This window comes from Astyanax mexicanus, chromosome 8 (genome assembly GCF_023375975.1).
Source record: "Astyanax mexicanus isolate ESR-SI-001 chromosome 8, AstMex3_surface, whole genome shotgun sequence".
NCBI lineage: Eukaryota > Metazoa > Chordata > Actinopteri > Characiformes > Acestrorhamphidae > Astyanax > Astyanax mexicanus.
Genome location: NC_064415.1, coordinates 671,014 through 686,445, shown reverse-complemented (window position 1 = coordinate 686,445; position 15,432 = coordinate 671,014). Strand labels below are relative to the sequence as shown.

The 15,432-nt window shown below is 38.8% G+C and overlaps 2 protein-coding genes across 2 annotated transcripts in view; one reads left to right on the top strand and one right to left on the bottom strand.

Annotated features, from left to right (window-relative positions):
- The first annotated feature begins 2,866 nt into the window (after positions 1 to 2,866).
- Positions 2,867 to 13,020, top strand: arf1 (ADP-ribosylation factor 1). Its single transcript, XM_007232466.4, has 5 exons — positions 2,867 to 3,081; positions 6,224 to 6,398; positions 6,514 to 6,624; positions 6,885 to 7,009; positions 9,511 to 13,020. Exons 2-5 carry the CDS (start codon positions 6,254 to 6,256, stop codon positions 9,670 to 9,672), a joined length of 543 nt encoding a protein of 180 aa, XP_007232528.1. The 5' UTR covers positions 2,867 to 3,081; positions 6,224 to 6,253; the 3' UTR covers positions 9,673 to 13,020.
- Positions 13,021 to 13,623: 603 nt separating this feature from the next.
- Positions 13,624 to 15,432, bottom strand: part of c8h1orf35 (chromosome 8 C1orf35 homolog) — a 12,617-nt gene continuing 10,808 nt past the window's right edge. The window contains exon 8 of the mRNA XM_022665485.2: positions 13,624 to 14,667. Coding sequence (XP_022521206.2) covers positions 14,379 to 14,667 — 289 coding nt within the window. The 3' untranslated portion in view covers positions 13,624 to 14,378. The remainder of the gene's footprint in view (positions 14,668 to 15,432) is intronic.

The following is a 15,432-nucleotide window of genomic DNA, read 5'->3' as shown; positions in this document are numbered from 1 at the left end:
TAGCATCTCAGTTCCAATGGTGATTACTAATTAGTGAAACTAATGGGCTATTTTATTATTTGTTAGGTGCATTAGACTCGTTGGTTCAGTGGTAATTGGTAGTGCAAGTTTTTATTATTTGTTAGCTACATTAATTTTTAATCTTCAGTGCTAAATAATTGGGTTATGAACTTCCATCACATAACCTACATTAGCCTGATAATTGCTTGGTATAGGCTTTAATTAATTGTTCGTAGCATTAGCCACATACTTTTAGTGCTAATTGTTACTGTAATTGGGGGAATTCGGTTCTTGGCTGAACAATCGCTTTAAGCGAGAGAGAGTTAACAGTGGCTTTGACACTCTGCCAGCCAGGTGTTCCTCCGAAGCTGAAGCTGTCACTCTCTCCAGAGCTCGTAGCACCCCGGGGCTCAGCACACTCCTCAGGTGTTCCACACTTCACTCCAGAGGAACACCGCCGTGTTGCTGTTGGACAGACTTCACTGGCGCCTGTTAAAGTTTCACTTCATTAATATGGCCAGGGGTAATGGCTACGGATCTGCAGCAGTAGTTAATTACGGAATATGTGTTCATATTTTTCACAGGTAGAAATATTTGTGGCATAAAAAATATCTTCCATGTTTTAGTGGCCAAACTGTGAGAGGGGGAATGATGGGCCTGATTGTCATGGATAACTATAAAGAAATGTGTCAGAAATCACATAATCAAGTGTGTTAGAGACTGATACATTTTGACTATGGGACTTACTGAGCTACAGATCTTGGCCTGTAGGGGGCTTACCAAATAGAAATATTGACTTGTATGGTACCACTGTACTACAGATTTTGGCCTGTAGGGGGCTTACCACAATGAATTTTGACTAGTATGGTACTTGGTGAACTACACAGTTTGGCCTGTTGGGGGCTTACCATAAGATATTTTGGCTAGTATGGGACTTTAAAAAAAGTAGGGCCACTGGTTGCAGGATCTCATTAAGGCAATGTTGGGCTGTCAAAGTGCCTGTAATGAAGACCAAATGTCAGGTGGAATTGTACAAAATTGCACCATCCTGCACCATGACACCAGGCCTTCTGCATGTTATACATCACAATAAACCCTTGATCTTGGATCTGTCCTTAGTGCCTCCAGACACTGATTAGTTAGTCATATCCATTTAAACTTAGCGTAAGTGCTAAAACCTGCAAGGTAGTGGTACTCCAGGGCCCGGACTGAGAACCATCATTCCAGGACCATCTATCAGTTTCTCTGCTGCTGCCTCCCCAAAGTTGTTCCTCCTAATACTCAGTAATAAATTGGCTCAGAAAGCAGTCTATTGGTGCAACAGCCTTTCTGAAGTTCAGATTTTTGAAGGAAGCCCCCGCCCGAGCGAGCACCTGCAGTGTTCCTGCACACTGGGAGCTTTGTGCCGGGAGGTGGTTTTTGGAGGCCGGGGCCGTGGCCTCCTCCCTCGGACTGGACCCAGCCGCAACCCCCGGCCGTGAGAACACCTGATACACGGCCAGCACTCTGCTCTTTGGCAGCACCGCAATGCTGAATGCATGAATCTGAGCCATTGTGTGCATAAAACTGACGTTCATAACACCAAGGAGGCAACAGCTGTGAAGCTCAACTCCAGCAGACTGTGCATTATCTACTCTGGACACTTGGACTATGTTGAAGTCAGGGTGTCCAACAGACAAAAATTGGGAATAGGACAGTTACACAAAGGTACCATGACTTAAATGCTTGTCAGTAACCTCCAGAAGACACGGATGGACCAAAGGTATCAACATCTTTACAACTCTCCTAGACAGACTACACATTACAGTTCTGCCAGTTTTTAGGTGGGAAGAGCCTCCATACACAACCATGACCCTGTCTCTGGTTCACTGGCTGTTCTTCCTTGGAGAACTTTTGGTACGTACTGACCATCTCATACTGGGAACTCTCCAAAAGGCCTGCCCAATGTTCTGGAAATTTTCTGACCAAGTTGTCTAGAGCATATATAAAAAAATCCTGTATTGGGTATTGAGTGGGACTGTGTTCCCAGAAATTATGGAGCTCCATAATTTTTTGGGGTGATGGGAGGTGTTTGGGGATTTGGGGATAAGGGGATCATCCAGCACCCTGACCTCACAAATGCTTATGTTGCTAAATGCAATCAAATCCTTATAGCAGTGCTCCAAAATTTAGTATAAAGCCTTCCCTGGACCAGATACCACGTCCATGGTAAACCTGTGTTTAAACATGAGGCTGTTGGAGCTGGATTAGGGAAGCAGCAGTGCCTCTGCTAGGATCTCACGACCTGCTATCTGCATATATTTAAAATTTTGAGACTTAATGGCATTTATATGCATTGTACATTTACAATGATTGTAGATTTTTAGTTATGTTAAATATTTTGCATGATTCTCTGTCCTGCAATCAGATTTCTGTAAAGTTGCTTTGTGACAACATCAGTTGTAAAAAGCGCTATAGAAATAAATTAGATTTGATTAAGATCTCGTTTCCTACGCATTAATTACCTCATTCCCACTCTTTAGGATCTCGGTCCCAAATCTTAATTATCTCGTTCCCACACCTTAGGATCTCCTTTCCATGCCTTTATAAGTAATGGCCACGCTTTTTTTATTTTATTTTTTTTTTTACATGAAGTCACCTTAGGGGCTCCATACAGTTGGCTTTTAAACATTTATAATTTTTTTGTTTTTATTGTTTTACTATTAAATTTTGTTGCATTTATTTTAATACTAACCCCTATACATCTGTATTTGTTAACTAAAGCAGGTGTATTTGTACAGTGTGAAGCTGCTGCAGTTCTGCAGGAACTTTTATTCTATGTTTTCACCGGCTTTAGTGAACAGAAGTGACAAAGTAGTCCCTGACGTGGCCGGAACTCCGCCATCTTGAGGAAGGAAACGCCTTGTAAGTTGGAGGAGGAAGCAGAGAAACGGGGAGTTATTAACTTTAATATTAGTATTATTAACAGATTTATACAGATATAACCCGCTGCTCTACCGCACTACAGCCCTACCGCTCTACCGCAAAGACCGACCCGGAGAACCGCGCTGAGAGCGGAGCTTCACCCCGCTGTTCCCCGCCGTGAGTCCCACCCGCACCCGCCGCACAACCGCAGCGGCCCCGCTACTGATACTATACTCTGCTGTACTGTACTAAACTAATACTATAGCTACTATACTTCAACTCTACCATACTATACTATACTATACTAACACACACTCACTCTAATCTACTACAGTACACTATACTGTACTATACTATATTAACACTCACTAAATACAAAGTAACTATAAGTTACTAAATTATAACTCTACCATACTATACTGTACTAACACACACTCACTAAATACCCAGTGACACTCATTGTACTGTACTATACTGCACTATACTGTACTAAGACACTCACTGAATACAAAGTAACTATACTACACTATACTATAACTACCATTCTATATTGTACTAACACACACTCACTCCACTATACTACACTATACAACACACTCACTGAGTGCACAGTAACTCACTATAATATTGTATACTATACTACACTATACTAACACACTCAGTGAATACACAGTAACTCACTCACTATAATATGCTGTACAGGTTAAGACACACACTGAATACACAAAGTAACACACTTACTATACTACACCACACTATATTTCACTATACTAACAGACTGTACTAACACAACACACTCACATAGCTACATAGTTAACGTTACACTAAATACACACTTAGCAATAACTATTACTATAAAGACTTTATCTGATTGTTTGAAATATGTTGTGAGTTATTAGGCTAGATTTTCAGCAGGTGTTCTAGCTTAGCGTAGCTTAGCCAGGTGAGCTGTGCCTTCTCCCCTTTACTGGCTCAGCTCTAGCCAGCTAAGCTAGCTAGGTTAGCTAGCAGGCTAACTTAGCTTAGCCGCCAATTTAGCTTTACTCTCAGCTTTACCTCAGCTTTAGCCGTTTAGTTCACCGGTCTTAAGTTTTAGCTAGGTATGTAAGTTAACTACCTCATATCAGCTTTTAGCGTTTAGTTTTATACTTTTTTATCTATATTTGAGATTTTCATCAACTTTACTTACTTAACACCCTCGCTTTACCTCAGTTTTAGCCATTTAGCTTGATTTTTACCTCAGCTTTAGCCGCTTAGCCTTCTCATGTTAGCTTAGTTAGCTGTTCGTTATCTTTACATCAGCTTTAGCAGTTTAACTAACGTTAGCTTTAGTTTCCTAGATTATCCTTAGTTTAATTTTATTTTGTGTACCTTAGCTTGCGAACTACCCCTTTTCTCTCCAAATTTAGCCCTTTAGGTTTACTTTCTTAGTCATATTTCACCCTAATCCGTTTAGCTTTACTAGCTTTACCTCAGTCGCTATTGCTAGGAAGCTAGTTAGACGATCCCAGTTAGCCGTTTAGCTCTACTGTTTTATCTTTAGCTAGCTAGCTAGGTGAGCTAACTCTGCCTCTTTTACTTCGTATTTTAGCAATTAGTTTTACTTTTTATGCCCTATCTGAGCTTCACATCAATTTTACTCGCTTTAACACCCTCGCGTTACCTGATTCTTAGCCATTTAGCTTGATTTTTTTTTTTTACCTCAGTCTTATCGGTTTAGCTTAAGTAGCTTTGCATCAGTTAGCTAATGCTAGCTAGCTAACTACTTCAGCTGTATTTATGTTCTCATATTTACTCCAGCTTTAGTCTTTTAGCTATACTTTAATTGCACTTTACTTTACTTTAGCATTATTAGGTTAACTTCACTTTTCAGTTTTAGCTTGCTGTTTGTGTTTTCTCTTCAGCTTTTGCCGTTTAGTTTTACTTTCTTCTGCCTCAATGTTTAGCCAATAAGCTATTTTTTATCACACGTTTAGCCTTATTTTCCTCAGCTTTACTTTGGTTCATTTCAGTTTTTTCTATATAAATTTATTTTCTCACATTACCTATTAAGCTCCTTGTTAGTTTTATCTTAGCTGTCCAAAATCATCCATGTAGCTCTACTTCCTTAGTTATAGCAATTCTGCTAGATAATTTTTTTTATCTTTACCTCAGTTTTAGCCATTCAACTAGCTATTTCTTCAGGTGCTGTGAAGCACCTAGTGAAGCTTAGAAGTCCTGCTTAAATTTTTTTTTTAATTCTGCTTGGTTTTACCAGAGTGGCTCCATGTTTTGGCTTTTCCTATTTGTCTTTACTCTTCTTCTTCTTTTTCTTTCGGCTTTTCCCTTTTCAGGGATTGCCACAACGAGTCATCTTCCTCCACTTAGATGAATTCGCATATTTGTTTTGGCAAAAGTTTTACGCCGAATGCCCTTCCTGACACAACCCTCACCATTTACCCGGGCTTGGGACCGGCACAAGAGATACACTAGCTTGTGCTCCCTAGTGGCTGGTTTTACCTATTTGTCTTTACCCACTTAGCAATTTACCATCACTGTTTGTCCTTCTTTTGACCTTTCTCTCTCTCCTTCATCTTTTAAGCTTTACCTTCCCTGCTTTACCTGTAAAACTTCACCCTTCACCAAACTACCACACTTCTCTCTCTCTGCTTCACCCATTAAACTTCACCGTCTCTGCTTCATCTTTTAAACTTCACCCTCTCTGCTTCATCTTTTTAACTTTACCCTCTCTGCTTCATCTTTTAAACGTCACCCTCTCTGCTTCATCTTTTTAAACTTTTCTCTCTCTGCTTCATCTGTTTAGCTTCATTTTTTTCTGCTTCCCACATTATGCTTCACTGTCTGCTTCATCTATTTAGCTCTACCCTTTCTAAGTTTACCCTATTCTCTCACCTGTTTACCTTTGCTGTCTCTGCTTTACCTGTGTAGCTTCACTGTCTTTACTTCACCAATTGTGCCCTAACCTTTCAGCTTCTCTGTTTCGCTTCACCCTCTGCCTTATCTGTACAGCTTCACGTTTTCTGACTCACTCATTTGGGCTTATCCTTTTAGCGTTACCTATTTGTATTCTCTATTTCTGCTTCACCAGATATTGCTTCATCTATTTGGCACTTACCTGTCAGTTTAATGGGTATGCGTTCATGGTGCCTTTGTGGAATCTTGTTTTAAAATGTTCCACTATTCTCACTATAACTCACAGACTAGTGCATTTGTATGTATTTGTTGCATAAAACAGAAAATTAGAATTGTGTGTGAAGCCAATTTTCATTTTTCATCCATTAAAAGGTCAGATTAATAACTTTTTTTGTTCTCCTTCCAGGTCAGAGTGATTATCTACACATAAATAAAAATGGGAAATATCTTCGCCAACCTCTTCAAGGCCTTCGGTAAGAAGGAGATGAGGATTCTGATGGTGGGACTGGATGCTGCTGGTAAAACGACGATTCTGTATAAGCTGAAGCTTGGAGAGATTGTTACCACCATTCCAACCATTGGTGAGTAGCTTCAGCTATTAATTTACTCTAACAGTTATGTGCATGTAAAAGATAGCAAAAATACACTTTTGTATATATTTATTCTGCTATTAACAGTGTCTGTGTTGGGTTCCAGGCTTTAATGTTGAAACTGTAGAGTACAAGAACATCAGCTTCACCGTGTGGGATGTGGGCGGCCAGGATAAGATTCGGCCGTTGTGGCGTCACTACTTCCAGAACACACAGGGTAAGAAAATTATTACACACCGATAAAAGTGCGATAACATACATCTTAAAATCTGCAACAACACAAAATAGAAAAAAAAAAACAGTATACAGATGCCTATATAGTGGAAGATCTTTTCAGTTTAGCCTACAGAACTTTAGACCCAGAAGAAAGGACACAACTATCAGTTAAATCTGTATTATTTAATTTCACACAAGCATCATTAAATGTTTTATTGTTGATCAGTCCTCGTTGATGGTCCTGTGCACGTTATACGTTAGGTCTGATCTTCGTGGTGGACAGTAATGACCGAGAGCGAGTGAACGAGGCGCGAGAGGAGCTGATGAGGATGCTGGCGGAAGATGAGCTGAGGGAAGCTGTGCTGCTGGTGTTCGCCAACAAACAGGTACTAACGCTGTTACAACTGGTTAACACTGGAGGAATTAAACTGACCTGAATATTATGTAGTGATGGTGGAGGGGTTGCACAGTCTTGCTATTGTAACCATGCCAACTATGAGTACCACTTTCTCATCGCTAATCTAGACTTGTTTTACCTTTTGGTGCTTGCTGTTTGTTTTCTCTTCAGCTTTTGCCATTTAGTTTTACTTTCTTCTACTGCAAGGTTTAGCCAATAAGCTATTTTTCATTTTATCTCAAGTTTAGACTTATTTTCATCAGCTTTGCCATGATTTATTTCAGTTTTATCTATTTAACTTTGTCTAGCATTACCTATACCTTGTTATCTGTTATCTCAGCTGTCTAAGATAATCCATGTAGTTCTACTTCCTTAGTTTTAGCAATTCCGCTAGCTTTATTTTTTCATCTTTAGCTCAGTTTTAGCCATTTAGTTACCTCTTTTTAGTTTAACCTTAGCTGTATATCTAGTAAATCTTAGATAGTGAAGGTTTATGACTACAGCACAGAGCAGGACATTTTAACTTGACTGTCCAAGAAGTACTACTTTAAAAAATGAAAAGAGGGTAAGAAGGACTACTAATTAAAATTAAAATTATTACGCACCTGTAAAAGTACGATAACATAGCAGCTTTAGTAAACCTATAAGAGTCCTATATAGGCCTATAGTGCTCCCCCCCACCCAAAACACATTTTTAAAAGCCATAATGACTATAATGTTAAAATATTAAAATGTTGCAATGTTAATAAATAACTTTTCAAGGGAGTCTGAGGAAACTGATGGAAAATCTTGGCTCAGGCAGAGAATCTAAACTCTACTTCACAGGGTTTCTGCTGAATTTTAGTTTGGGTTTTGTGAAAAAATGAATGTAAATACAGTTAATTCTGGTCATGTATAAAGGAAATAACCCTTTTACTGATGAGGGATGACTGTCTGTTAGGGGTGGGAATCGTTTACTATCTCACGATTCGATTCGATTCCGATTTTGGGGGCCACGATTCGATTCAAAATCGATTTTTGATTCAAAACGATTTGAATTATAAAAATTTCTGCTTCTGGCTTATGAATCTTATTGAAAAAAAACCCCTCCATAATATACACTGGTCCTGGAGCAGGTAATGTGTTACAAAAACAATAAAATGTGCAGGAATGTGGGTCCTCAGTGACAGAGGAATCACTGGGATATCACAATGACGTTAATGAACAATAAATAAATAATAAATAACACTGCTTTATTACCAGGCTACTAGCGGTGGTGTGTAGGTGACGCTGCTGGGCTGATGTGATGATAGCAGTGGAGCGCTAAAGTTCAGAAGCAGCTGCTGATTAACTAGTTAATTTAAGGTCGTTGTATTTCTTCAGAAAGGGGGCAGGAGGTGGAGAAATTAATTCATATGGTCCATTCCTTAATTCCTCTGTGATGAGGAGCTGAAATTAGCTCTGATTAGCTTATTGTATTTTTCCGTTCCGCCTTAAATGCTGCAGCCCGCTGCCACCTGTAGCGTTATTTAAGGTGGAACTGGAAAGTTAGCTAGTTAGCTAGCTAACAGTTACTGAAACTAACTACTAGCGATCTTTTTTATGCTTGTTATGAAGCATTCTGCCATAAAACATTGAAACTACACGTTAATCTAATGTAATATAGTGCTTGTTCTGCCATCTTACCGGTGATTCTCAAACACCTACGCTCTGTGTGTGTCTGGAAGATCTCCGTTTGAAAGGACAAGCGCTATCCCCAGGGTTGCCAGGTCCAACAAAAATACCCAGCCCAAAATCAGTCTAAAACCCGCCCCTCAGAATCGATTTTGGGACATTTTAAATCGATTCTGAATCGTAGTAAATGAGAATCAAGATTCTTATGTGAATCGATTTTTTGGCACACCTCTACTGTCTGTGTGTAACTGCACTAAGCATTTTAGGTGGAACGGTAATGCGAAAAAGCTCGTCTTCTGGTGAAAAATCGAGTTTGGCTTCTGATCTGTTTTTTTATTTATTTTTTATTTATCATATTTGTTTGGATCATAAAAATACTATATATATATATATATATATATATATATATATATATATATAAAATTTATTTTTTGTATTATATTAAAAACGAGAAAAATATTTTTTTTATTTTCTGACTTTAATTCTCAGTTTTGCTGATGCTTTTAACACTATTTTTATAGTGCTACCCTATTTTGCAGTAGTATTTCATTCACTATCTACTGTTTCATATATTTTGCACTGCTTAATTTAAATTATTATATTATTACCTGTATTGCTGACATCAGTTATCCTCACTTTATGCACTTTATCAACTGGTGTTCACTCTCTATTGTTCAACTGCACTACCTCCATTCTCCATTACACACACACACTAAAGACTGTACTTTTATACTTATTACTTATTATCCTTTTGTAACTTTGTGTATTATCGATCGATCGATCGAATATCAGATAAAAGAAAGATACACAAATTTATCTTCCGTCATTTTCTCACAGGATCTTCCGAACGCCATGAACGCTGCAGAGATCACGGATAAGCTGGGGCTGCACTCCCTCCGCCACAGAAACTGGTACATCCAGGCGACCTGCGCCACCTCCGGAGACGGGCTGTACGAGGGACTGGACTGGCTGTCCAATCAGCTGAAGAACCAGAAATAATCAATAATCAGCATCTCGCTCTGCTTTTTCCTCCTCCTCCGGGGTTCATCTCCCTCTCTCTCTCTTTTTATCCTTTAGACCCGTATCTCCTCGAACACGTGCTTTAACTTCTTCTCCTCTCATCTCGCAGAAACTCGCTCTGTTTTTATGTTATAAAGAAGAAAGTGCTGGAAGCTGCTCTCCTGCTCATACCTGGTTACAGTAAAGTTAAGAGCGACCCGCTCTCATATTTAATGTAAATAGTTATGTTTTCGTTGTGAGGCAGCTTGTGGGGCACTTTTTATGCAATATATATATATATATATTATTATTATTCTTATTCTACTTCTACTCTACCTTCTTTTTTTTTTTCTTCTTTTTGTTTTCGTGTTTTATTTAATCATTGGAGTCGGAGGTGGGTGAAATGTAGGGTTAAGGGCGACGAGGGGGTTATTACGTTATTTCTCGTAGCTTTTTATTTCGTCTCTTGCGTGCGTATCGCGGGTTAAACGTACTGTAAAAGAGGTTTCATTGGTCTCAAGCTAAATGCAATGCAACAAAACCAGACGGCGTGCACACATACACACACATACACACAAATATACGTACATATATATACATATATACGCACACTTACACTACCTACAGCATTTTGCAGCGTTGCTCTGCGTAAAACAAGATTGATACGAAATCATCTCGCGTGGACTCATCGCTTTACTAGAGAAACACGCTGCTCTCTCACGCGACGGCCATCGCATCCGCCATTCGCTCTGCGCCATTGCAGCTTCCGCAGCCTCAGATTAAAGCGATAGTTTGGTGATTAATCAAAAGATTTGAAGCCCAACCCAAGCGTGAACAATCGAGCGTCCAAAAGTCTTCGGCTGTGTCGTTCGCCTGAGGCTTCTTTAGTTTTACACTGGAGCTACGAAGCTAATGTAAAGTTGCTAACAAGTAATAATAAAAGCTTATGTACACCAATTAGCATGGTGCTAACTGCATGCCTGAATTGCTAAATCGTTACACGCTGCTGAAACCATGTGGAGGTGTTTCCGTACCTCTTAAAACCTTAGAAGAACTTTAGAAGAACCTTATTTAAGGGTGTATCATGAACCGTGATTGAAGTGTTCATGCCGTGACTCAACGTTTGAGGTTTTGAAGGGCAGGAATTGAGACGCTTCTCCAGACTATCGCTTTAATCCGTCAGTTTTCCGCTTTAGCATGCATGCAGGTGGGTGGGGGGTAAGTCTTAGTGTCTCAGGTTAAATCATGCTTTGCCTTTCTAACAGGAGAAAACGAGCCAGAGTTAACAAGCGCACGGGATTCAGGCTTTCAGTTTATTAGAGATCACAGTTTACAGTGTGGATCAAATACTAAAACCCAAAACTCTGATCATATCGCTATATATTGAGTGAGGGATGCACCGATATGCAGTATATTGTAATATTATGGGTCGATATCTGATAATGCTGATATCTGTTGATGCCAATACAGTGGAAACAGTGTAAGAATGTGCTAACGTGTAGAAATGACAGCATTCCATCTCATCGCATGCCTCTAATCGCAATATTACAAGTGCAAATAAGCAGAACATCCATCTACAGCTGTGATTGGCCAGGAAGCTCAGGTTGCAAAGCCCAGTTAAGAATGATTATGATGGTAAAATAGTGGCAAATACAGCTTTTTTAGGGACTATTTCCTGTCGCACTACTCCCTGCGTATTGCTTATGTTACATATGTATCCCTCCACCATTTTAATGATATGCGCATTTAAAAACAGGTTTTAGAGCCCAAATCATCTCAGAACTCTGGTAAAATAGTTCTAATTCTTGGGCATCAGCTAGAGCATTCAGAAACGTTTGATGTAGTAACGTTGTTTGGAGGCGGGGTTTAGATCTTCAGTTGACCACCACTGTACGCCATTCTGATTGGGTAAAATTAATAATCTAGAGCCCAGCGTTTCACAACAAGCTCACGCCGAGATGTTTGATTTATATTGGTGAGTTTTAAAGGTTTTTATGGTGTGCATTCCTGATGGAGTCCGAGTTTGTTTTTTCTTCTGCATGGTATCTACAGGACTCAACTTACTTGACTCAACTTAATTTTTGAATTCAGCAAATTTGGCACTGGGTCTGTATGATTTATCATATTTGTTTAAATCATACTCCTCACAATAAACAAAGAACGAAAATGAACAAAACTGGAGGCAGAGTTATTCAGCTCTGCTGCTCACTTTTTAAAATCCAGTTGAGCCAAGAATTGATAAAATGATGTGGCATGCAAATGTCAAACATATGCAGGAAACTGATTGGCCAAAGAGATTGTTTGCTTGTTAATCATGTGACGTCGCTCTGGTGATGACGTTGATGGATGTGTTTTGTTGTGTGATGTCATTTTACCAAACGCTACATTTCTGTGGGAGCTGATGGTTAGTTAGTTGAGGATATGGGTATGTTAGTTGAAATCAAGCCACAGGTACTGAAACGCGTAGAGTAATGTGGAGTAATAAAGAGTTAATATAGACTAATGTTGGTACCATGCAGGGAAAAAAAAAAAAAAAGCACCAATCGTGCTCTACGTTCAGGAAGATGGCGCTGTTTTCTCTTTAATTATATCGTTTGTAAATCAAGTGTTGGACCTGAGACTAAGTCTAGACTAAATGGACCTTTTTAAATGAATAGTGACTGACATTAACAGTTAGTCTAGACTAAATCTGTAATATCTGTTCATGATATCAGATCTAAATGAACGATAAATAATCTGATAGTCTGATGGTGTTGCTTCATATTCCGCAGTTTGGTGAAACGCCTGTCGCACGTTTTTTCTGGGTTGGTTTTCTGGTGTTCTTGCTCCCGATCTGCGCTCTGAACCGAGTGGTGTAAGGATCCCGATGGCGAATGTGACGTTGGTACAGCAATATTAGCCGAGTATTAGCTTGGTATATTTTTGAATACAGTGATGTTTGAACTCATGGTGCCTTTGCGTTTCTACGGAGATTCTCCTACGAGCTCGGTAGCGAACGGACGTACTGTTCCGAGACTTTGCTGGTTTACGATAAAAATAAAAGGTCCACATTGTGTTCGACTGTTGCAAAAGGAAATGTACATTCTGAGGCGACGGCATCCGAGAATCCCGACCCCACGCCGAGCGACCGACCGGCCGAACTCATGAGTTTCCGTACTGTCCTTAACGAACCTCTGATTTTATACACACTGATCGCCTGCATCGGAACGAAAGTATATAAATGAATCTCTTAGCGAAGTTTGTCTTATAGTGTGATTATTAACATGAATGTTTTTTTTTTCTTTAATGTAAACTTATCTTGCCTATCATTTTGAAAGAAGCACTGTAATTAAAGAAATTAGTGTAAAACACGACTCTCGAGTATTTTTTTCTTTCTCTTTCAATTTAGTTTCCTGGACCAAGAAATGCACAACATTTACAATTCAATATTTACAGGATTCATATGCTCATGAAAAACCTGGAAACATCATAGGATCTGAAAATAACAATAATTTCCAGGCCTGGATAATTTTTGGAAAAATAAAAACACCCCTAAAAAAATTGGAAAAATTAAAACACCCAGAAAAATTAGAAAAACCCTGAAAGTTTTGGAAAAAAGAAATACCCTGAAAGATTTGGAAAACTAGAAATACCATGAAAGTTTGGAAAACTAGAAAAACACCCTGAAAGAAAGTTTTGAAAAAATAAAAATAACCAGAAAGTTTAGGAAAAATAAAAACATTTTGAAAGTTTTGGAAAAATACGAATACTAAACAAAAATCAGAAACCACTATTAACTCAGGATATATTGTTATTTTATATCCACTATGAATTAAATAGTATCTACTATAAATATTCGGAAAGTGTTATAAATCAAAGCATAGTTACTTAGCTACTTATGTATCCAGTATGATTTTTTTGCGGGGGTAACAGTAAATTATTCAGCCGTTATCTTTGAAGTAAAAGTAATGCTTTAGAGTAAAAAGTTCTCTTTATTTGTTTTACAAATTCATCAAATAGAATTAAATAATTAATGTAAATCCAAAGTGAAACATGCTTATAAAAAAGGTTTTAATAATGCTGCAGTATCACAGTTTATTAACACTGACAAAAATAGTTTCTGTGATGTAATAATAACAATAATATCAAAACAAAATAAAATCAACGTGTGTGTTCACACAGGCTGCAGAAACAGTGGGTGGTTTATACAGAATGGCTTTAATGTTTTGGCTGATTGATGTCGATTATTTTCCATTATAAGACTGATATTAGAAATCAGAAGATCATTCAGGAACAGGAACTTTAGATATTTTACTTGTTTTAAATATAAAGCACTGGTTTTATGAATTTAAAGAATTAAATTTTATTATAAAATTATTATAATTATTTCTAAATTAAAATGTGATTGTATGGGAGGCTGGGGTTCAATTCCTGTTCTGACCAATAAGAGTCCTTGGGCAAGACTCTTAACACTACATTGGCCGAACTCAGTAATAAAATAACCTTGCAAGTAATTCTAAATAAAATTAAATGTAATATGAATATAAAAGGCATAAAATGCACAGAAATAAATTTTATGATTAATCTTCTGATTTTAGTCTAACAGTCTAATAATGAGAAAATAAAGGAGATACAGGCTTCTCTCCAGTGGTGTAATAAGTATTAAATGTTCTGTACAGTGTCCGAGTTCAGCTGCTCTCTGATTGGTTGTCGCACTGACCAGCTCCTCAGTCGTCAGAGTCCGAGTCGTGGCGCCGCCTCCGGGGCGGAGACTCCCGGTTGCTACAGCGACCGGCATCATTGGAGGGTGAGTCCGTGCTGCGGCGTCGTTGTCGGGGACGATTACTGGGCGAGCGGGCGGGGCTACGGTAGCGGGGGCGGTCCTGAGGGGGAGGGGAGTGGCTTCTGCGGCTGACCCTTGACCCCTGTGCTGAATGGCTGTCAGGAGCGGCGGCTCCACTCTGGCTGCGGCGTGATGGATTAACACCACCACGATCACCACGATCCGGCCTGCGCCTATACACACACACACACACACACACACACACACACACACACACACATATTCATAAAGTTTTAAGAGTTCAGAAATAATCAATATCTGGTGGAATAATCCTGATTTTTAATCACAGTTTTAATTTTATGCATCTTAGCATCATGTTCTCCTCCACCAGTCTTACACACTGCTTTTGGATAACTTTATGCTGCTTTACTCCTGGTGTAAAAATTCAAGCAGTTCAGTTTGGTGGTTTGATGGTTTGTGATCATCCATCTTCCTCTTGATTATATTCCAGAGGTTTTCAATTTGAAAAAATTAAAGAAACTCATCATTTTTAAGTGATTTACAAGTATTTTTTCTCTACACACTACATACTCGAGCACTAGTTAGCACTAGTAGGTAGCGTGTGATTTGGGACGCAGCCCGAGTCTCAGTATGCTGTGGATGGTGCTGAAGCTGCCAAATTACACCAGGAGAAACTCTATTGAGCTCCACCAGCTCAGCACACTGTCCAGCAGCGCCACCTTCTGTACTAAACTCATCATCACACTGTGGTTACAATAACCGGTTATCTGGAGTAAATACTGCCCCAGAAATAACTGTGATAATCAGATTTTATATTACTCTCATTTAAAGACCCTGTATTTTATACCACTGATATGATGATGATACAGTGGCAAAGTAAATTAACTGTTCTGTTCTAAACTGCAGTTATTAATATTATTATTATTATTAATATTATGCAGTTAGTAAAGTTACTCAGACAATAAAAATTAGAATAT

Excerpts from the sequence above, each read along its gene's own strand:
- arf1 (XM_007232466.4), top strand. The coding sequence starts at position 6,254 with ATGGGAAATATCTTCGCCAACCTCTTCAAGGCCTTCGGTAAGAAGGAG. Across the intron at positions 6,399-6,513 it reads TACCACCATTCCAACCATTG|GCTTTAATGTTGAAACTGTA; the intron begins GTGAGTAGCTTC and ends GTTGGGTTCCAG. Across the intron at positions 7,010-9,510 it reads TGGTGTTCGCCAACAAACAG|GATCTTCCGAACGCCATGAA; the intron begins GTACTAACGCTG and ends ATTTTCTCACAG.